Below are 23,207 nucleotides of genomic sequence, written 5' to 3'. Positions count from 1 at the left end.
TCATGGTATGTAATGTTTTTCTTTTCTTTTACGTAGGTACCTGTTTACTTTTGTTTCTGTTAGTAAAAACAAAAAAAAAAAAACTCAACAAAAAACAAAAATAAACAAAAAAGTGATTCTGTGGATAAAAAAATCCATTACACTAAACGCGACGCTCCTACATTTCCCAGAATGCAATGCGTGATCCCGGACCCTCCCATTGCTTTCACCAACTTTGGTCTGCTCGACTTTCTGTTTTGCTGTGATTTGACTGCCTGGTTTCAGCTTAGCTATGTGATTCGGTCCGGACACACCTCGCTCTGCGACACAACTGGTTGTTCTCCTTCCCTTCGTTTCCACCGGGGAGAAAACAGCCAGCTTCATTTAGCTGTGTTTGCGTTGCTTACCGGGGTGGAAGATGTCCGCTGGCTTCTCTACTCCGTAGGCACTTTAAGAAGGGTTTTCCCAGGGAGCTTCATCGGGAGAAGTCCGACGTTTTTAGTCGTGCTCAGGCTGTTCAGGCTATCAGTTGGGTTCCCCTTTGAAAAACGAGGCTGCATGACCGTAACATTTTGTGCTCTGGACCATTAATGTGTCGTTAGAGATGATGTTTGTTGTGCCAGGCCAAGGTAGGGACGGAGAGGAGATGCCATCCGGCTAGGAGCGCTAACGAATGTGGACCACGGCTAGGTCGCAAGTCACACATTATTTAGCACATAAGTTGTCAACACAATAGTGCGGAGCTCAAATCCTTGTTTGTTTGTTTTTTTAAAAAAAAATATACACATATAAAGCTTGCATCCAGCAGGGAAGAAATCATTTACGAGGAAAGACAGCTAAGATTAGACAAAATAGAAGCTAGCTTGTTGGGAAAATTTCGCCTCCTTCATTCGAGTCGTTAAGCTAGCTGTTTGTCAACATAACATAAATGCCTCCCCCCCCCCCCTTTCCTCTGACAGAACAAGCTAATTGTTTTGTTTACTAACGATATTCTCACGTTTAACACATTTTTTTAGACTGGCCACCGTTAAAAAAAAATGTCTCTGGTGTTGTGTTTTACACCGTGTAGCAGGTGGGTGAACAAGCATGACAACTAGTTAGTAATAGAAAAAGGTGTGAAAACAGCACGTTTTTGTTCAAACATATGTACTTTAAGGCTCAGTTTGTTTGACAACCTTTCATATTGCAACTAGAAGAAAGTATCAGCTCGATTTGTTCACCATGGAGGGAAATGTACAACAGAAAATGTCTCCTTTAGCTCGGGAGCTGACGAGAATATTTAACAGCTACAACAAACACTCCATACAGCTGAAGAAGAACCTAAAGGAGACCAATATCTTCCTACGGGAAATAAGGCAAAACTACAGCAATGTCTGTGCATCCACCATAAGCTCAGATTCAGCTTCTCTGGAGGCAGGTAAGGTTGAACACATGCAGCAACATCTGAGCAATACGCTTGAAAATTTATGTATATTTTACCTATTTATGAAAATCCTGGGATAAATGACAAAAATACATCATATCTACTGCTGAGTTCTACTTCTGTAAGTCAAACAAAGAGAATTAATCATTTTCTGATGCCAAGTGATTACTCCACCAACCTGCAGGCTGAAAAAAAAATCCATTCATTAGAGCCATGGAAGGAGATTATACCCCCTCTGAAAAGCCTAAGCAGACTTAAGTGGACCAAATATGCCATGATTTCTGCATTAGTTGGTTGAGATCCTGAGATTGTCTGTATTCAGCAGGGTCTTATTTGTTACTGGCGAGGTTAGCATTCATACTATTTGTATGTATTGATCCAAGTATCACTTCTTCATATATCCAAAGCATATAATGAGCATGTGATACAAATACATACTCTGAATCTCTGATTAAGCATGCCGGGGTGATATTGTGGCCATCTTTCAGGAATTTCCTACACTTTTGAGGTGTGTGTCCTGCATACAGGAAAGGTCAAAATCATTTCCCTCAAGTGTTGAGTGAACAATGTTAAGCTGAAGATTAGCCATAATCAACTGAAAACTGAGACCACAATGCTGCATTACATGGATAAAGCCAAAAATGCATCTACTTTTCTGTTCACTATATTCATACTACAAATGTCTTGGTTGTACATATTGGGGTGAAAATGGAAAGCACAGTAGGTTTTGACATGTGGTACATGGTGGAGGTTGTTAACATATTGGCATGTTTGTGTTTGTAGGTGCCACCATGATAGGTCAAGTTATGAGGTCAGTCATAGATTGGCAGATTTAGGTAAAAGTGAAATTTATTCATGTCAGGTACACACACAGAAGCAATTGTTGTCCACTTTTAGTTATATAACTGTTCTTCACTGTGACTCAGCATCCCGGTGGATTATGTCTGATACTGCAATAATAAGGGTGAATTGGTTCTTATGTGCATGTGCTCCGCATCTTAGGGTTAGATCCGGTAATAATAGCCAGAGGAATGATACTCAATGTGTTAAAGTGCTTTTGTTTTGAGCAGGGATTTATTGGATATTGTGAGAATAACACCTTAAATACAAAGAGAAGTCTGTGTCTAATCTCTGTTTATTATGCTGTACAGTAGTTCTGATATCTAAAAGGTGTGAACAAAAGCCACCAACTCGGTCCATCTCATGTACTGCTGTCTGTTTCATTTCACAGGCCAGCTAAGTTGCATCTCTTTCCCTACTCATGAGGAAGAGTTCCTACGTAACACTGTGGGTGCTGCCCCATACATTCTGGTGCTGGGCCAGGACTGTGCTGCTCGCTACCAGCTGCTTAACTGTCTTCTGGGGGAGAGGCTGCTGCCTCTTGGCCCAGGGGCCGGAGAGGCTTGTGAGGGAGTTCAGGGCACTGTCTGTAAGAGACGGAAGCTGTGTTTCACCCATGGGAGACAGACACGGCTCAGCCTGGCGCTTCCTGGCCAGTATGAGCTGGTGCATCAGCTGGCTGCAAACCGTGGCCGCTGGGATACGGTTCCTAGGGAAGACCTGGAGATCCACGAGGAGTGTGAAGATCCGGCTCACAGGCTAGCGGAGCTGGAAATCACCCTGCATCACCCCCTGCTTCAGGTAGGCAGCTTCCATTTGTGTCAATCCTTTTAAAGCTACATGCAGGTACCTGCATGGCTTTACATAAACCTTTCTAGGAATTACATAAAGCACAGTAGCTTGCCACCATGTTTAAGAAATTTGATACATGTATTCAGTTTCTAGACACAGACAGGCAATATATTATGTTACTTGTGGCTTTTATAAACTCAACATGTTGATGGAAGGTGAAGCAAGGTAGAAACAAATGATCAGATGTAAATATAGATGTTGTTCTATGGCAGGCAGGACTTATCTCCACCCCTAAAAAATGTTTACATAATCTGAGATAAACAGAATTGTGTTGATAAGATCACATCTTGTACCTTTCTTGTTTGACTTCTAGCTTTTGATTCTGGTATCTGGCATTTTTGTCATGAGTATTTCAACCAAAAAGATTCAGTTGCTTTTGAAAAAAAAGTATTGTATAAACATTTTTTTTATCTGGATACAACTATCCAGGGCTGAATTTAATCATTTTTTTAAAAATCAAAATAGCAATTTAACACATAATTAGCAAATTGCAAGGAGCATGATTAATTTAAAAGTTGCATGACGTCAGGTTTCAAACCTGCAGCATCCATGGTTTTACAAATCTACTCGCTTCAGCTGCATTTCCTGTCATCTTTCTTGTGCGACAGACAGTACAAGAAAGAACTCTCCTTTTGAGAGTTTAAAGAAATGGCGTCCAGCCACAATTCTGCTTTATCAGAGACTCAAATATGTTAATATCAGATTTGCGCTGGATTTCATTCCCCACACTTGCTTATTATTATTCAACTAGACAACAGAGTAACTTAGTATTTGTGCAAAACTGAGGAGAAATTGTGAGGTACTCTCCTCATATTCCTGGGTGAGGACACCCATGGAGAATGTGAAGCCCATCAAACTTTTCCCAGTTAAAAGACTACACAATAATAAGACAAATCAAAGACTATGGAGGCTACATGTTTAAAATAAACATTATGTGACAGATAGAGCCAACTGTGAAATCATGCCTTCAAACATCATCACATAAATGACTGAAATAGTGGAACAAAAAACATGGAGGACAGAAAACAGTCCAACTTCTGGAAATGTCCTGATGAAGTAGAAAAAAGAAAGATAGTTTTACTGTGTAGTGTTGCTCTAAATATTCATAGAGTTCAGATCTCAGTGTTGCAGACAATAAAACCTACAAAGAATATTGAATTAACTTTAAACCGTAATATGATAACCATGAAGGTTAATTTGGCTTTTTCAGCAGCGTCTCTGTGATGCACATGAGGTTCTCAGAAGCTTCACCTCACTGGGAGAGTTAAAAAACAAACAAACCTGGATTTCTATCTGACTTTCAGGTGGTTGCAGCCATATATTGTCTGATATGTGTTATCTGCTGGTTGGAGTGTGCACACACCTCCATGCACATGTCTGTGGCGGCGTGCACAAACTTTGCTGTGTTACAGAAAGCATGTAAAGAGAAAGGTTGTGGTGTAAATAAATGGCACTAGACCGTAAAGTTTATTATACAAGAACAAAGTTGAAAGCCGTGCAAAGGAAATGTAACCTTCAGGGTTTAGTGTTTTGACCACATTTTGCATCTTGCAGTTAGAAAGTGAAGCTGTTCATATCTCAACTTTGCATCCTTGTTTGAAAATAGAGCAGCTCATATTTAGATGTCATGTGATAACCCTCCATCTCATATAGAAAATACATTTCTGCATGAACATGGAGGAGAAGCTGGAATTTAAAAGGTAAAATAGCAAATCTAATCACAACATTGGTTCAGAAAGAAATTACATTTTTTTCCATTCAGGCCTTCAGCTGTAATGGGCAAAACTTTCTATTCTATTCTATTCTATTCTATTCTATTCTATTCTACGGTAATTTGACAGATTTATCCAAAGTGACTTACATGTAAGAAGAAACCAATTAACCATAGCAATAGCAAGGTTTTCTGTGCTATAGCAAGATAGCTAAATGATAGAACATGAAGTGACATGACCACACATGTATGCACTCCAAAATAAATACAATAATGGATTGATCAATGTAGACAACTGTCTTAAGAATACTGCATTTTATAAGTGTTTGTAGACACGTCATATCAAATTGTAACGATACTCTGATTAGTCCCAGGTATGTGATTTTGATGGTCATTTAACCAGAGCCAATGTGTTTATGAAAAATAGTCATCTGAGAATGTCTTTAACAGCAAAAAATAAGAAAAGTTGTCACATGAATATGTGTAATTGAGTCAACATTGGATCAGATTTAATTGAAAAAGAATTGAATCAAGCTGGTGTGGATCTACTTGATTCAGACGATGAGTGGTGATACCCTGCCATAGTTATAACAGGATAATTTATACAGTTAAACAGAAAAATTCTGTTTAAATGAAAATCCATTATATTCTTTGCTCTGAAACTTTTTTTCCTTCAATAGATTATAATTATCAAACATTGATGCTGGGAAAACAATGTATTTATGGAAATTAGCAGTTTTTTGCTCTGTGAAGCTGTAATTAGGTCATTGTTTCGACACTTTATGGACTGATCAGATGATTAATTAGGAAATAAATTGTAACAGAAGAAGCTTCAGTAATATATGCATACAACTGCTTTTTAATACCTGTAAAGATAGTTTGCACGTAATTTTTAGAGGAAGTCATTTGTAACATTCTTTAGATTCATTGGTAGATTAGTATATTTTTTCACATAATAAGGAACTTTTTTGTAAATGTAATTTATTATGAACTTTGTATGAGGTATTCTGATTTATATAATTTTTTCTGGTTCTGTTAAAATCATTTACTTTATATAAATCTTTTAGCAGATAAAAATCATATGTTTTTACAATAAAAATCCATGCAACATAGGCTAAATGGATAAAATCATTACAAATTTAAACAAAAAATGTCTATAAACGCCATGAACACCAGTTTAACCGCAGGTAATTTTACAAAAATGCATCTAAAGCTGAAACTTAAAGCTAAGCTATCAGCAGATCAAATGCAGAAAGGGTTCCGAAACAAAAGCTGGCGTGTGGGGCAGACAACAGGTTCTGGTTATTAGATGGGAGTGCAAGTGAAGGGATTTGGATGAGAGTTTTCAACTTTTATCTTCTGTAAAAGTGGCTTCTTCCTGTTTGGGGGAGGGCGGCAAGGAGAGATAATTGATTTGTTTTCGTCATTGTTGCGTCTAAACTAGACTTTGCTCAAGTGGCTCAGTTCACAAATGGATTACTGAGCCCAGCTAGTTAATTCTTGTATTGTTCATGTTTTGTATGATAGTATTTTTTTTTTTTTTTTTTTTTATTTTTTAACCGTATCTGATTTGTACTGTTGTTTAGGAAAAACACTTCTCTACAGAAGTCTCCTTAGTCCTCTGCTGCTTTAAGTACTTGTTAAAAATAGATTCATGGATTGAAGTGATGTGAAAAAAAGGAAGAAATGTTAAACAACATTTTACAGTCATGCAACAAATTCAGGCAATGTGACCTGAAAATCACAATATCCTGTGGGAGTGAAATGATTTTGCATGGTGTATGGATTGTATTCATTCCTTTCATGTGAAAGACATGGAAATTGGCCTGAAACCATTTAGACCAAGGCCCTGTTAGTGAGCATCGCACAGCTCGAGAAACTGGGCTTAGATCTGCCTTGGGGCGGCCCACCCGCCCTGCCCCCTTACGTAATGCCACTGGTCTGGTGCGATTCACATGACTAGTTCAAGTAAAAAAAGATCCCAAATCCATTGCTGTGATAAAATTGCCATGGTTACAGCTGAATTGTGGGACACTGTATGTTCCTGACAATGGAAAAACTAGAAAAAAGCTTAATTTAAGTTAGTTTAATCCAACATTTTTGTATGAAATCAGCTTTCACTAATGTTTGAAACACCGTGCTCACAGATATCAGTTGCATCGTCAAGTTATGTGATTGAGATAAAATCAGACACCAAGAACTGATGATTTAAGGGTTTTCAGTGCCGTGAAATTACACAAACTTTAAGAACTTTAGTGTTACACGTTCCCAATTATTATATTTTAAGATTAATTTCATAGCTGACTCTTGATCCATTTTAAGTCAAATAGACAACTGCCTGTAAGGAAAACTTCTGTTAGGGAAACTTTTTCACTGGGATCTCCTATACTTTATCTCAGTTAAGTTTTTCACACTTGAGGGGAGCCAAGCAACTAGTTGATTTAGTTCCAGTAACAATTCCAGCTTGGTCATAGGTCAGTGATGGAAGGACATCTGTAGACTTATCTTGTATGCCTGCTTCCTCCATTAACTGTAAATTTCCTCCCGTTCACCTACACATTGGTTTGTCACAAGCTAAAACAGTGTTTTGGTGGGCTATATGTTCCTGCTGAATGAACAACACAGAGCCATGTTTAGTTTTGGATAAATGAAGCCACAGAATGTCTCTGCTGCCTGTGGTATTCACACTGTTCTGCTATAATCGCAGCACCATGCTTTGGAGGTCTGCGGATCAGAACCGACTCGCTAATTAGCTCTTCTTCATCCTGGAACTTACCTTTACCTCCCAGTTCAGCTTAACATAGACGTGACGATGCCAACCTCCCACCATGTTTTTAAAATTCTTTTGAGTGACATGTTCAGTTTGGATCACTGGACCAGGGGTCCAAAAAGGTCACGTAAGACGGCCCACTTGTTAACAAACAACTGTGAAATTATCATCCACTCTGAAAATATGCAAACGTAAGGAAGTTCTAATTTTATACACGGGTATCTCTTTGTTGCAGAGCTTGTTCGCTGGATCACTGATGGATTTTAAAGATTAAATGAATCAGAGCAGCAACTTCAAACCCCTCGTCTGACATTATTTTGAAGTTTTGTTATTGGAAACGGGGTGGATGCAGGCAATTAAAACACTACTGATTTTGACTGGTCAAGAACAAATGTTTTCAGGCTATCTTTGTTCCAGAGAGACTGCTCAGGCGGGCTCGCCTCTTGTTTCTTGGAGACAGGACTGACTGTCTCCTTTGTTTGACTGTGGTCATTTCTGCTTCTTTACTCTGGCTGTCTTTTCCTCATCACACTCTCCCTCTCAAGCTATCTGCGGATCTATTTTTGCTAGTGTTGTTATTTTCAAGGGTTAAAAAAACCTTTCTGACTTGTCATTTATTTCAGTCTGGTCCCAAGACCACCACAAATATTTATTTACGATTATGTGTTCAGAGTTAGAAGAAGCATGTGACATATGTGAATGTTTTCTCTTTTCTTCCTTTTTTGTTTTTTTTTAGACCTCCTCTGGTATAGAAGAGTTTATTAATTATGCCTGGAAAAACTTTAACTAAGCAACTAAAACACAATCATGTTAGTGTCTTTTAGCAGGCTGAAGAGTTGTTTTGTCTGATGACACAAAGCATGTTGTCCATTTTGACTGCTATCGGTGAAATGATTAAGTTTCCACAGTGATTTCTGACGATTATTTGGAGTAATAAGATGTATGTACTCAAAAACAAGGTCTGTGGTTTTGTAAGCTTAACTCTGGGTTATTTACTTGTTACTGTGGTACATCGTGGTGGCAGCTTGTGTTGTAAACACAACCTCCAAAGAGATCAGCATGTATAATATAGAAGGCTATTGTACATGTTGACCTCTTCTGATTCATCAATACTTTTTGCAGAAGGGAGGGGGTAGGGGTAACTTTGTTATCAAGTTGATAAGAGCTTTACTGTGTTTGCTACTGTTTGTAAGTTCAACCATCTGGAGTATAAATGAGCTTAAAGGAATACAGGCGGTCCTCGGGTTACGCGATTCACAACTTATGTCGTATGACGCTCCTTATATAAATGTAAATAAAAAAATGGAACAAGTTTTGAAATTACGAGGGTCCATATAAGTTTTTACGACACGTGACACGGAGGCTGAGACGACGCCTTAGTTTAATTTTAATTGCCTGTACTGTTTTTCTACAAATTTGATGTATAATACATGTATTTAGATAGTTATTTAGTGAGCAAGGAGGCAATAATAGCTATTTAAAGAAAAAAATCGGACTTACATGGAATTTCAGGCTACGTTGCAGTGGTAGGAACTGAACTCGTTCGTAAACAGAGGATCGCCTGTATATTTACCTGTTGCCATCCTCACTTGTTCTGTTTTCCATAAACTACCACATTAACCAGAATTTTTAGTTAATACCCCATTTTCCTTTAATAGGAAATGGCTATAGTTGCATGCTCTCTGTGGCTCTCTCTATCACTTTTATGTGCATATCTGCGTGAAGCCTTTGGCAAATTCATGCAAAAGTGATCAGTGACTAAATGCCATCTCTGCAACAGATTAATGAAGGCTCTAGTCTAATGTTGCAAATCTCACGTGTGAGAAAGGCTTCATTGTATAGATTCTCTGCAGGCGATGGGGTTGATCTACAACAGACTGATTGAAGCACTAAAGCTTGTACTTGCTGACCTCATATTTAACAACTAACAAGTTTGCACCTTATAAATTGGAGATGCAATTGTTTCAGTACCATCAGAATAATCCACCTTCTGAGGATTTATTCACCAAAATACTGTGGAAAACTGGAGACATCTAAAAATGACAGTGAAATCTAAAAATATGCTTAAATATTAGAGTTCTTATCTGCGGAGTTGAATAATCCTGTTTGATCCCAGTCAGAAACACCTTTTATTTCTGTTTCTAAAAAGGAAATGTGATTAATTCCATTTATTGCCATTATTTCTGGTGAAGTGGACAATATTTCTAATCTTTGGCAAATAAACTTGGTGGCATTGTTGTGTTTCTATAAGCAGTTATCAGGGTGAGCCACTGCATAGTCTTATTGTAAAGTTTTTTAATGAGAGCGCAACCTTTTATTAATGATTAGCTGTATAACATATATGCATTTTCATTGTTTCATTGCGGCTGGTTTTTAGGAAGCAAAGGTCATGGTGGCACCTTGTTCGAGTGTCCAGTCTGTTGAGGAGGCTCTGGAAGATTGCACGGGTACCGTGATTCCCATCATGCTCTACGCCATCAACCAGGACTCTCTAAGCCCACAGCAGGTGGCTGAGCTGCGGAAGGTCAAAGAGATGCTCCGCTTTCCTATCTGCTTTGTTCGCATCCCAGACACCACAATCGCAGCCTCTCCAGAACCCGGCCGCCGGGTGGACAAGGAGAAGGAGAGGGAAAAAAGTGCCCTACACAAGCAACTGCTCTCACTTGGCTTCCTAAATAGCCCAACTGGAAACTGCTCCTGTGGTGCCCCTACACAGGTGACCGCCCCAGGTGGCAAACCCCAAAGCATGCTGGGTGAATCTTTTGAAAGGCTGCATCGATTACTGGTTCCATTTGCCCGCCAAGTGCTCCAAAACCAACAGGTGGAGGCTGCCAACCTGCTGAATGGTCTCCACTGTCGATGTCTGGACCTTTTCATCAACCAGGTTAGACGATGATGTGCACTGGTCAGCTGTGTCTTTTGGTTTTACTGCTTCAGCAATATTGTTTAACCTTTGCTTTCATCACTGCATGAATTGCTTAGTCTTAGTGTGTTTGACACTTCATGCCCCCTGACAGAAACACTAACAGACCTTTGTCCTCTGTGCTTCACCTCGCTGTAGGCCTTTGACATGCAGAGGGACTTGCAAATTACTCCTCGCAGGCTGGAGTACACCCGTGAGAAAGAGGGCGAACTCTTCAACTCCCTTATGGCCATTGCTAACCGCAAACAAGAAGAGATGAAGGAGATGATTATGGAGACACTGGCCAGCATGAAGGAGCAGCTACTGGAGGACGCCGCCAACCTAGAGTTCACAGGTTCGCTTAGATAATTGCTACAAGGCATACATGGAATTTTACTCATCCAAATGTATTTATTTAGTTATTTTTATTTATTTATATACTTTCATTGTGGAACAAATCAAATTTAACAGATGTACACAAGACATGGGTTTGTGTGTAATTAATTAAAATCTATGCAGATTACTTAGTTGTTACTAATAGATTTATCTAAATAGACATTAGATCCAAGGGAACCCTATTTTGATGAAAACTGTTTTTGGAATCACTCACACAAACACACACAAACAAACCAAAAAAAGCATTTTCTGCAAAAGGTCCATGACTGAAGTAAACTGCTGCAGGTACAGTAATCTTCAAAACAGACAACTATCTGCGTTCTTCACATCTTATTTTCTCTGTTTGTCCTGGATGTCCATAAAGCAGGATCCACTCAGCAGCAGACTTGTCACAGTGAGGCGACAGCGTTTGTGTCAGTGCCAAGATAGACATCTAGACACTGATATTTCATTGCCATAATTTTCAGGCAACCTATCACATGAGCGAGGAGAAGCTCCTTTGCTCATGTGTGTGCTGTAGTCATATGATAAGTCAAACAGGCATAAGGACAATAAAGCCAGTAAAGACCACTTGTGGGTGCTTTTATATGGCCGCACACACAATGTTGTAATTCTACTGCTTATATTAATCATTTAGTCAATATTAAAGATTTTCTTTGACAATGTAATCAGCTCATTTGGTGATGAGTTTAAGTGCCGTTTGAGGTCGGCAAACATGAGTGTGGTGTTGGCCCACAGCTGTTTACTCACTTAATCTAATACATCTTTTAAAGTGCTCATCAAATTTAGATGTTTGATGGTGCAAAAATAAAAACTCTGTAAGTTGCACATTGATTAACTGAGATGTATTGGGTGATTTGAAACTCTGTTATTTATATTTAGATTAACTAAATTAAAACATATGTTTTTTCACCAAGAAGATTCTTTTGTTTATAAACTTGGATGCTTTCCTATTATGCATTTTATTTTAGATAATTGGAAATAGGAAAGTCCATAATGACCTTTTGAATTAGCGATTTCACAGTTTGTTAGTCAACAACAACCACTTCTGTGCCTTATTTATTTGGCTCCTTAAGTTCGAGGGCATAATAAGGAATCCTTCCCTCTTTATTATGTCTCTAAGTCAGAGGATGACCAACGCTCGCACTGCATTCTCTTCATACCATTTCTATTTTATCTGTCCAGGCTTCTGTTTGTGGTGATGCCTTTTGGACTCAGATGAAAGTGAAATGGGCAGGTGACTTGTCATTACTGGCTGAAGGTCTTTAGGGGGCATTAGAAAAACCTGCTTTAGCTTGCAATCTCCACAAAGTTTGTAGCTAGATGACTCAGTGTGTCTCATCAAACCTGACAGTGTTGAGGAAGCAGTTGGTTTCTTTGTATTTATGTAACTTTAAGTGAAATCCAGTTCAATTGTTAAATATTTATCCTTTTTCATGGTTGTTTGTTTTCAGTAACCAGAAAAATGCAGTTTCTTAGACTCATCTTATCACTTGCATTGCAACATAAACACACTTTGCTCCATATGTGGTGTCGTCCCGTCAAAACAAAGGAGAGCTGAAATTAGCTCCAACATGAAATCTTTTTTTTTTTTCCCCTTCAAATTTTTGTGTCTATGTTTCAATTTCAATTTCAGTTCAATTAATTTTTATTTAAAAGGGACAATGCCAGTTAATGAACGTCATGTACAGTTTGCAGACGTAAACAAGCCAGATTATAGCCATAGGCTAATTTCCATCTGTTGTCCCCTAACAGATGTTCCCTAAAATTACTAAATAAAACATTGTAAAAGCATATTATTCCATTATTAAACAATCATTATTATAAAAGTCATTACATTCATTACATTAGTTAATACACCCAACAGACGTGCCTGAGTACAACCATAACAGAGTGCAGTCAATATAAATAACATTCAAAATAGAAGTGTTTCAGGTGTTTCCATCCACATCTTTTTTTTTTTTTTTTTTTATTTATTTATTTTTTTTTACCCAAACTGGTCTATTCAGATATCACAACACAACACACTAAACCACTTGTCCACACATGCACACAATTCTGGTCAAACCACATGAGCTCACTTTTACTGACATAGCCAATAACTTTTTTTGATACGGTGAATGCATGAGCTTACAGTGAGTTACTCCCAAGCGGGGAGTAACTCACTGAACTCACAGAAGGAGCACATGACTTCAGAGAAGAAAAAAAAAAGAAAACACGGAGTTGAACTATATTTTATAAATATGATTAATTCAGGACAAACAAACAAGCCTTTGCTGTTGTGCTGATCTGAATTACGTACGTATTTATTGTGCTTGCAGTACTATTAATAATTGAAACAAATCAGATTAGCTTATTAGCTGGTGTGGTTGCTGGTTAGTTGTTGGAAGACATGGCAAGAAGAAGTAATCAAACTTTTTGTGAACAATTTGACTTGTAGAAGTAATCAGTGTAATATAAAATGGTAGATATTTAGATTTGATTTAGACATTGATAAGTAGGTTGGTGTACTGTACTGTAACAGTGTTGGGAAATTTGCACTTTGTCACATTTGTGGTCTTGTTGTTTCTATATTCAGTCTTTAAACAGTTTTCAGGCAGGATGCCGTCTAAAAGATTCTTCCTATCAACACTTTCATGCTTGTCAACATCGTTTTAATTCATTATAAACTAGAGAAATATATAATTAACTATACATTTATGGTTATTGAAAACAAAGACTTGGTTGTGAAAATGACGTGTCAGTAAATACTGTTTAACATCAAATGAATAGCTCATGACATTAATTCATTATTTTTCTGTGCTAATTGGTTCCACATGCCACATTATTATCTTGACAAACTTTCCTTTTCATCTGCAGACATCATTGTAACTACTAATGGAGAGCCTGTTACATCAAAGGAGATAAAATCCTGCATCCATCTGATCCAGGAACTGATAGTTGTGCGATTAAATCAGGCAGTTGCGAATAAGCTGATCAGCTCTGTGGACTATCTGAGGGAGAGCTTTGTGGGAACTCTGGAGCGTTGCCTCAACAGTCTGGAGAAGTCAAACTTCGAGTCCTCTGTTCACAATATTACTTCTAACCATCTAAAACAGGTGGGCAGCTTTTTTTGTGGAGTAAAGACACTGAGAGTGGAGGGCGAAGTGGAAAGATCTTTAAATGTCAACATGATGTCATTTAAATGTTCATGGTATAAGTTTTTGTGTTTACCAAAGCTGGTGGTTTAAACTTGACTGTGCCAATAAGTTGCAAGTTTGCTGGTCAATCCTGAGGTGTGCAGGAAGTGTCTTCTTATCTTTGATTTTAAAAAGATAAAACTAATGAATGAAAAGTTCATCAGACTGACATACTGTCAAAAAAATATTAGAAAATGTCAAAATTAAGACTGAAATAAACACAAAGATGGTTTTGTAAGAGGCCTCGACTCTGTGGAGGTTTTCACACTCTTATCTTGAACAGTTTCTTTTTTCAAATCATCTACTCCTTTTATTTATTTTTTTTCCATGTTCACAGTTATTAAATGCTGCCTATCATGTGGAGGTCACCTTTCATTCAGGATCCTCTGTCACGAGACTCGTCTGGGAGCAAATCAAACAGGTTGCTTTCAGAATATCACTCAGGAAAATGTCCAATCTTGGAAATGTTGGAAACAGATTTGTAAAAAAATTGCTCTTGTTGTATTATCCTGTCTCTGTCGTAGATCATCCACAGGATAACGTTTGTGAACCCTCCCGCCATCACTCCAGAGTGGAAGCGTAAAGTTGCCCAGGACGCCATAGAAAGTCTCAGCGCCACCAAACTAGCTCGAAGCATCTGCTCCCAGTTCAGAACCCGGCTCAACAGCTCCCACGAAGCCTTTGCAGCTTCTCTTCGCCAGGTGAAATTCTACTGTTCCTTGAGAAAGACAGGTTCCTCTTTGAACGCTGCCATCATTTTAAGCGTCTTGAACAAAAGTGTCCCTTTCACGGATAATAATACTTATCATTTAATCCATTTGGACAAACATGTCAAAGGACTTTGCAGTAATAGGCCCCAGCTCAGCAGGACATGTTCAAGTTTTCAATGAGGACATGAAGACTCTAAAACGTATAACAACAACAAAAACAGACAAGGTTGGTGTTTCCTTTGACCCGCTTTAAACACAGCTGGCAGCTCACTTCCATTCCTGTTTTGTGACGCTGACATTCACAGCGTCTTCAAAAATAATAACCTAACCTAATCATCTCCAAAGACGTAGTCATAAAAATAAATCTGTAATCCAGCACAGCATGCAGGATGCTATGCCTTCATGTAGCACTTGCAGGCTGGTCCTTGTAGAGATAGTGGTAGCGGTCTCTGGGCCAGTTCTGAGGAAGTTGTAGCCCTCAGAGGACTGAAGGTAAACATGCCACTAATTACACCTGGAAAGATTTTAGTCTGTTTATTTAAAGCTGGGGTAGGTAATCTTGCTCAGAGACATGTTTTTTTTGGGTTAAGAAGTTCCTCGTCCTGATAGTAGTCTGTATATTTTATAATCATGAACAACAAGAAATATAGTTAGACCCCTCAGTTTACTGTAAAACTGTAAGAACTCTGACCAATCCAAACGTTCGGGCCGAATTAAAGTTGTTCATTTCTTATATTCCGTAAGCTTCTTCTCCCGGCTTTGTTCCTCTCCCTCCCACATCGCACACCCTGCATATAAATAGCGCGTTAGGATGAAAATACAAAGTAGTGAAGAAGAAACTCTGAAGGCAAACTTGGCTGAGAAAATGCAGGAAGGATTTCCCCGACCCGGCTCGGTCAATTTGCCTCCTCACGCTAAACAGCTGAAAAAGAGAAATCGCAAACCTCCGCCAAGGCCTTTAAAAAATTCCTGGATCCAAACAGTGATCCGGATCACCACCAAAATTTAATCAGTTCTTCTTTTTCACATTTCCAACAACTTCTGAAAATTTAATTAAAATCTGTCCCTAACTTTTTGAGTTATCTTGAACACAAACAGAGAAACGCCGGTAAAAACACAACCTCTTGGCGGAGGTAAGAAAAAAGTTTTGGATCACAGAAGCAGCAGAACCAGAGGGGGAAGAGTCAAGATGTTATACTTTATATTTCATAAAAAGCTTTTAGCTGCTTTCACATGCATTACTCAGCTAGTTTGTCTAACTATTATGTTACTTCAGAGTGGAATTTAGCTTTGCCTGGCAGAAAAGTAAATGCTATCTGAGGGTCTGCACTTCCTGCATCTGTGTCTTCCAGGCACCCTTAGGTGCGTGGCTTTAACCTCTTTGCCTTTGAAGGCCAGATTTGTTGTGATTGTAGAAAAATCCTTCCACAAAGGCCTTGACAGATCAGTTCCAGTAAAATTGTTTTATCAGTAATTATCACATGTCAGCATGGGTCTCATCGTTATACCCCCTTACTCATTATTCAGGATGCACTTACACAGATACAGTAATTAAGTGTGACAATCTCATAGAAGCCGTGATGCGAGATGATGGCATGTCAAGGTTTTGATGGATAAAATCTTAACTCCATTTAGTTATTAATCTGATTTGCTGCCCGGGTGCAGTGCGGACAAGTCAGGAGAGAAAACTGTATCAGAAGTTTGTCACGATTCTTTCGGAACGGGCAGAATAGCAAACAAACCTTTCCTGAATCACACAGATAAAAGCTCTTGTTTGTATTATCTTGGTATGTAGTATTGCATTAGGGAACGGTGTGGGTGGGGGATGAAAGTATGCTGGGAGGCATGAACAAAGGAACATTTTCCAGAACAGTTGAGTCTGGGTTAAATTCACACACTGTTTTTTGTGTGTGAGATACAACTTCTAGTTTCAGCCCAGCTTCACTTCACTTCAGTGTGCCAGAATTAGCTGGAGTGTCATACTCAGTATTCATTAAATTTTTATTTTTCAGAAATTTAAAAAACATTAAAGGATAAGTAGATGGCAGCTGTGAGTACAATTTAAAAATGCTCTTCACATGACTGCTGCCTTTGACAACACTATTTTCTTTCTTAATGCCAATAGATTTATGCTACATGTTCATCCACAGCACTGAACCCTTTCTTTATTAGACAGTTCTTGTTTGCAAAGCTGCCTTATGATGTTGAGCACATGCTTGCATTTGCTTTGCAATGACATCAATAACAAGGAAAACATAAAGAACAACGGCCTCTAATAACCATGTAGAACAGATTAAAAGTGTGTAAAGGGGTCTGGATGTTACAATAGACCTTAAAAGAAGTAAGAATCTTTTTTTCACGCCTTGTGTATGCAGATTATCACAGTTTTTGACCTTTAATATCCCTGACATACATGGAAAAGCAGCGCTGATGTAATGTCACTATGAGGGATCTATTTATTGTTGCCCTCTAGTTTTAAAAACACTAAAAGGATTAAGGAAAAACCTCTGTGTTTATGATTACATCTACATTAAACAGCCTGACAAATGACCAACTTGCTACTGAGGTCAGGGAAAATGGCCTTCAGTGCCTGAGAACTTCATGTTTCCATGGTGATGTGACCTTGTAACCTTTGTAAGATGCAGATAAACAAAGACAAATAAGAGATGTTGCAAGATGGATGAAGATTGTAGCCTTCCTAAAATGCTGCTTCAACGTTGTTAAAGTGTTGGACAAACTTCACATGCTTGGTATACTGGTTTGAGCCGCAGAGGTGCGAGAGCACACTAGTCTGTGACTTTTTAGTCAAGCTCTGTCTGAAAGTGCAAAAACATGTCAATAAATGGCATCTATAGCGTGAACGGCATTTTTAGAAAATAGACTGAGCCAAGCTAAGATTTAGCTTAAAAACAAACCTCGAGGCCTTGAGGAGATCACAGCTCATCTACCCTTTGAGACTATTAATATAGAAACAAAGCATGTTAGTGAAATTGTGCTCAAATGACAGCAAGCAAAACAGAACTTTCACGAATGGTCTCAGTCATTTTATTTATTTTAATGTTAATAAGATTTTATTCCATACGTTGGGGTTTGCAGCTGGAAGAAGGACACACAGGGCGTCTGGAGCGCACCGAAGACCTGTGGCTGCGTGTGAGGAAGGACCACGCCCCGCGCCTAGCCCGCCTGTCTTTGGAGAGCCGCTCCCTGAGGGATGTGCTGCTGCATGGTGAGTCACCACCTAATCCTGTTATTGTTCATTCATGGCTGAAACCTGGCTGACAAAGTCCTTACACTGCTGTAAAACTGGACCTTCTTTAAAGAGTCCTGAATTTCTGCATGTAAATGTAGTTCTTTTCAGCTCTTAAACACAGGTGAACACAGAGTCTGTTTCAGCTGAGTACAGGAGGAAACTTCAGCAGTTTCATGGCCACGGCATCGAACTATGCCTGAATGTCTATTTGCACACTGAAAGGCTTTTTTTTTTTTTTTTAGTGAGTGGTGTCTCTGATCTCACAAGCTGCGATCTGATAAAGACACCAGTAATGTCTCTGCACTAAGCTGGAAATATTTAATCACACTTATCAAACCTCAAATAATGAACTAACAAAAACCCAATCTTTGTTTGTTTCTGCATAGGCAAGCCTAAGCTTGGACGAGAGCTGGGTCGGGGCCAGTATGGAGTTGTGTACTTGTGCGACAGTTGGGGAGGACACTACCCCTGTGCACTGAAGTCCGTGGTTCCACCTGATGATAAGCACTGGAATGACTTGGCTTTAGAGTTCCACTACACAAGGTGAGCAAACGAGTGTCAACACGTCAACAAATCTAAGTTCTCTGACATTCAGACGCGTGCGTGAAAACCTGATGATTGAGTTGATGTGAGCAGTTTCTCAGTTGCATTTATCAAGTGCTTGACTCTATTGAACTTGACAATTTGACAGCAGCTTTATTCCACCCATGGTGTAAAAAAAACACTGCTCTGTTTATGCTTGAGGCTGTTATGCTGCACATCAACTGGTGTTGCAAGTCACAGTGTCTCATTAATGCTCCAACAAACCACAAATCTCAGAACATTTTCAGGACTTTTAAAACTCAGCTCAGCATGAAGAAAACATTTACAGCCAAAAGTGGATGTATTTTCATTTGACACCTGAAATATCTGCATTTTTCTCATCTCTGCCTCTGTTTTTGTGTGTTTTTCTAGGTCTCTGCCAAAGCATGAGCGGCTTGTTGACCTGCATGGCTCTGTGATTGATCACACTTACGGAGGTGGGTCCAGCATCGCTGTGCTGCTTATCATGGAGCGGTTGCACCGAGATCTCTATACAGGCTTAAAGGTGACTTGCTTGTAGTTAGCAAACAACTACCATAGTAATTTAATAAAATTTTAAATCATGCCTCCAGTTAAGCTCATTTCATCCTTCTCTACCAGGCTGGTTTATCGCTGAAGGAGAGACTTCAGATTGCTCTGGATGTGGTGGAGGGAATCCGTTTCCTGCACAGTCAGGGTCTCTTGCACAGAGACATAAAGCTGAAAAATGTTCTAGTAAGTTTACACCAATTACTGCTTATACCACTTATAAAGTTTGTGTTGATATATGTCTGTTTTACACATTCATGTAAAAGATGTAGCCTCCAGTTTAAAAGATAAATCCATAAAGTATTTAAAACCTGCATTCTTTCATGTGTCCAGCAGGGGGCGAACCCTGCAGTTAGAAAATACCTCTATGATTAGTAAAAACTGCAAACTTGTGCACTTTGACTTCAAGCTCTGCACAAGTTTGCTAATGAAGTCTGTTAGGTGTGTTGCAGCAGGGAAACTCCCAACACTGGCAGCAATGCAGCCATGAGAACTGGAGTTGCCCACCCGTGTGTTGGATGTATAAATTCCATGTATGCTCTAAAATTACATCTCTTTATTCTTTATCTTTCTCATTTTGATCTTTCCTTAAAATAATATTATGTTATAATTGAGTCTTTAGTCTCTGACAAAATGGAAATGCACTGTTTTCAAATATCCCACATATTGGGATATTTAAATGTTATATTTACTCTTATGTTACATTTACATGCAAATCTGTAAACTTGAATTATAGTCCTCCAGAAGCAATCATGAACAAGGCTACATCCACCGCAGATATGACCTTATTTTCCTCTTGAAGTTAATTTCGGATCTTTTCATCTTTTCATTTTAAGTGACTTGTGCTGATAACTTTTAATTCAATCATGCGTTCCTTTGCTTTATCAGAGAATATGCGGTCTTCATCCTTTCAAGCCTTGCAGGATTTCAGCCAAAGTTAGAAACCTGGAATGTAATAGTCCAGTTGCCACCAGTCCTACATGAGACAAATATTTAAATGAATGGGTTCAATAAAATGCAAACAAAGCCACTTTATTAGTATGTAATATTATTTAGCAGAGTTTTATTTAAAGAGCACAATCATGTTAACCTTTTCACTCTGCTGAAACAGTCTCTCTCTGCTCTTTTTACTTCAAGTTGGACAAACAGAACCGTGCAAAGATCACTGACCTTGGCTTCTGTAAACCGGAGGCCATGATGTCTGGCAGCATCGTCGGGACCCCCATCCACATGGCTCCAGAGCTGTTTACAGGTACGATTCCTGAACAGTCACACTGTTTCTAATCAGCTTTCTGTTTGCTTATTAAAATGTTTGGGGCGGCAGTGGCTCAGGTGGTACAGCAGGTTGTCTAACAACTGAAAGGTTGGCAGTTTGAGTCCCACTCCCTCACTTGATTTACCGTTATGACATTGTGCAAGACACTCCACCCTTCTTGCCTTCAGTGTGGCTGCCACCAGTGCGGCAAACACAAGTGTGAACAAATTTTGGGTGGCGGTTGGAGAGGCTGTTTGCACAGACTGGCTGCCACAGAAACTGTCAGTCTGCCTCAGGACCACTGTGGCAGCATGAATGAGGAGTGGACAAATAATGGATTCACTGTAAATTCACTTAGGGTGTCTTGAAAAGCACTACATAAATCTAATCTATTATTATTCATTATTATAATTACATCATGGGGGAACTCCTGTAGTACCACGTCAGACTGCCTAATAGGTTTGAGTTTTCTCTAAAAGACGCCACATTGTAACGGCATCAGAAGTTGAGAGGGCAGCCCAGTCATATGATGTCAAACATGCTTGATGTTGTTAGGGTTGGAATTTCTGCTTACAGCTTTCTGTGTGAAAACAATGACACCTGACTGAGCAGAAATGTTTGACTTTGCTTTGACTCCTTTCCTGACAGGAAAGTATGATAACTCAGTGGATGTCTATGCCTTTGGGATCCTTTTCTGGTACCTCTGCACTGGTTCAGTGAAACTTCCAGAAACCTTTGAGAAATGTTCCAGTAAGGACCAGCTCTGGACTAATGTTAAGAAAGGTAAAAGACCAAGATTCACCTGTCATCTCTCGTGTCACAGAAGAAAAAAAATCTATTTAAAACTTTGTTTGGTCTTGTATGGTTGGATAATTTCTTTAGCAATTAAACTTTACTTTCACCCCACAAACATGGGGTGTTGCTAAACTTACTGCAAGTATCTACGTTATGTTTGCAAAGGGGAAATGTCCAATTTGGGTTTTGTCCTGGTCTAGTGACCATCAGGGGTGGGAAAATAAAAATAGAAAAATAAAATATTGGGATTTTTTTGTTCACGGATTTAAAATCGATTTTTAAAAAAAAATGTTATAAAATAGAATTGTTTTTTTCCCAAATAGATAAAAAAAATAGTCCATTATAATTTTTTTTGGGTCATTTTAATTGTTTTTATTAATCTTTTTACTTGTCTTCTTGGGCATTATAGCACCAGAATGATGGTCTGGCTACAGTGTTGTTGTTTTTTCTAACTGAAACAAGAAAAATGACGAGCAAAAAAAAAAGTTTGTACAATTTTTTTTTTTTTTTTGTTTTTAAAAAAAAATATCAAAGAATTGTGAGAATTGCAATTTAAATCAAATTGGCACCCAAAAAATCGGAATCAAATCAGGACAAAAGCATATTAACTCAGCCCTAGTGACCATGCAATAATTATCAGTATTTAAAGGCACCAACTATAATCAGCATTGACGGACACGTCACTACTTTGTGCATGTGCTTGAGTCAGCATATTTGGTCTCGCTTCAGTTGCATTGAAACCATTCACACCTCAATGAATTAGCTAAATAATAACATTTGTTCTAAGCAAAGAAAGCAGGTTTTGTGATGAAGCAGCGCCACTGCAGCATGAAACACTTCAGCTTGCCAAACACTGCTGGGTTAAAATAAAAATAATCTTGAAAAATACGTCATTCTGACAAAAAGCCTTAATGATGACTGTTGACCTGCAGGTGACTGCTGTTTGCTAGTGTCTGCATTTCAGCTGCAAGATTTTAATTTGTGTCCGTGTCATTTTAGGCGCCCGACCGGAGCGGCTGCCCAGTTTTGATGAAGAATGCTGGCAGCTGATGGAAGCTTGCTGGAACGGGGACCCTTCCCAGAGACCACTGCTCGGCATCGTGGAGCCCAGCCTGCAAAGCATCATGGATAGGCTCTGCAGCTGCGGCTCCGAGCAGAAAAGCAGCAGCCTTGAGGACTCAAACTGAAAACACTCCACACAAACTAACATATATGTGATAGGGATTCTTATCAGAAAAGTATTTTTGTTGTATTTATGAAGAACGGAGCTGAAGGACCAATGAAAGATGATCAATGAAAAGTTTCAGTCGTCCTCCATGTTCAACGTTGTCGGATTTGTTATTTATGAGGAGCTGATGGAGACGTGAAGTGTGCTAATGTGTTTTATTGTTTTTGACTTTGTGTATTTGTATACAAACTCTACACTATGCTTTCCTCGTAGCTATAGTGCTAATTCAAACCACGTCATAGAGCTGTCACTAGATGCAATTTGTTTTTAAAAAGCTGTCCCAGTATTATGAAAAAAATATAAATATATATGATTAATTTTAGATTGTATTTAAACTGAACATGTCTGTATCTATACAAACCATCTTTTTTTTTAATAAAATGATCCATTCCAGCCAAGTGTTTGTGTCATAAAGAGATTTAAATGAATGAATTGTTAATAACTGAGGGCTTTGCCTGTTCACAGCAACGTCACTGCTTGTTTTAGGTTGAATTTTTTATCTTTTTATTTATTTATTTTCTTTTTAAATGTAGACCTGTACAAGATTTTGGTATTACTCCTCTGTTACAAAAAAAAAACCAAAAAAAAAAAAAAAAAACCCCTTTAAATCTGCATTCTTGTTTTTTACTAGGTGACAGTTTTTCCTTCTACGTTTACTTCAGAATAGTAATCATCTGCTACAGCCTCTGGACACTAAGTGCAGTTTTTCTGCTTTGTTGTCCTGCATTAAAATATAATTTTATAACTTCTAATGTTTATAAGTAAATTTAATTAAACTAGCTTTTTTTTTTTTTATTTTATTGCTGA

At 38.6% G+C, this 23,207-nt stretch overlaps 1 protein-coding gene across 1 annotated transcript; it reads left to right on the top strand.

The window, feature by feature from the left end:
• The first annotated feature begins 316 nt into the window (after nucleotides 1–316).
• dstyk (dual serine/threonine and tyrosine protein kinase) lies at nucleotides 317–22,735 on the top strand. The gene is made up of 14 exons (XM_079242905.1): nucleotides 317–1,396; nucleotides 2,634–3,043; nucleotides 9,953–10,459; nucleotides 10,637–10,832; nucleotides 13,733–13,971; nucleotides 14,390–14,473; nucleotides 14,577–14,753; nucleotides 17,859–17,988; nucleotides 18,399–18,555; nucleotides 18,967–19,099; nucleotides 19,195–19,308; nucleotides 20,260–20,374; nucleotides 21,026–21,160; nucleotides 22,172–22,735. Exons 1-14 carry the CDS (start codon nucleotides 1,201–1,203, stop codon nucleotides 22,357–22,359), a joined length of 2,781 nt encoding a protein of 926 aa, XP_079099031.1. The 5' UTR covers nucleotides 317–1,200; the 3' UTR covers nucleotides 22,360–22,735.
• Nucleotides 22,736–23,207: the final 472 nt, after the last annotated feature.

The sequence above is a fragment of the Telmatherina bonti genome, assembly GCF_933228915.1.
Source record: "Telmatherina bonti genome assembly, chromosome: 6".
Taxonomy (NCBI): domain Eukaryota; kingdom Metazoa; phylum Chordata; class Actinopteri; order Atheriniformes; family Telmatherinidae; genus Telmatherina; species Telmatherina bonti.
Note: the sequence above shows the minus strand (reverse complement) of the source record. Positions and strands in the feature narration are given on the sequence as shown.

What these genes read in the sequence shown, in the direction of transcription:
- dstyk (XM_079242905.1), top strand. Translation starts at nt 1,201, where the DNA reads ATGGAGGGAAATGTACAACAGAAAATGTCTCCTTTAGCTCGGGAGCTG. An exon ending in CTTCTAACCATCTAAAACAG is followed by an intron (nt 13,972 to 14,389) that starts GTGGGCAGCTTT and finishes CCATGTTCACAG; the next exon opens with TTATTAAATGCTGCCTATCA. An exon ending in GGCTCCAGAGCTGTTTACAG is followed by an intron (nt 20,375 to 21,025) that starts GTACGATTCCTG and finishes CTTTCCTGACAG; the next exon opens with GAAAGTATGATAACTCAGTG.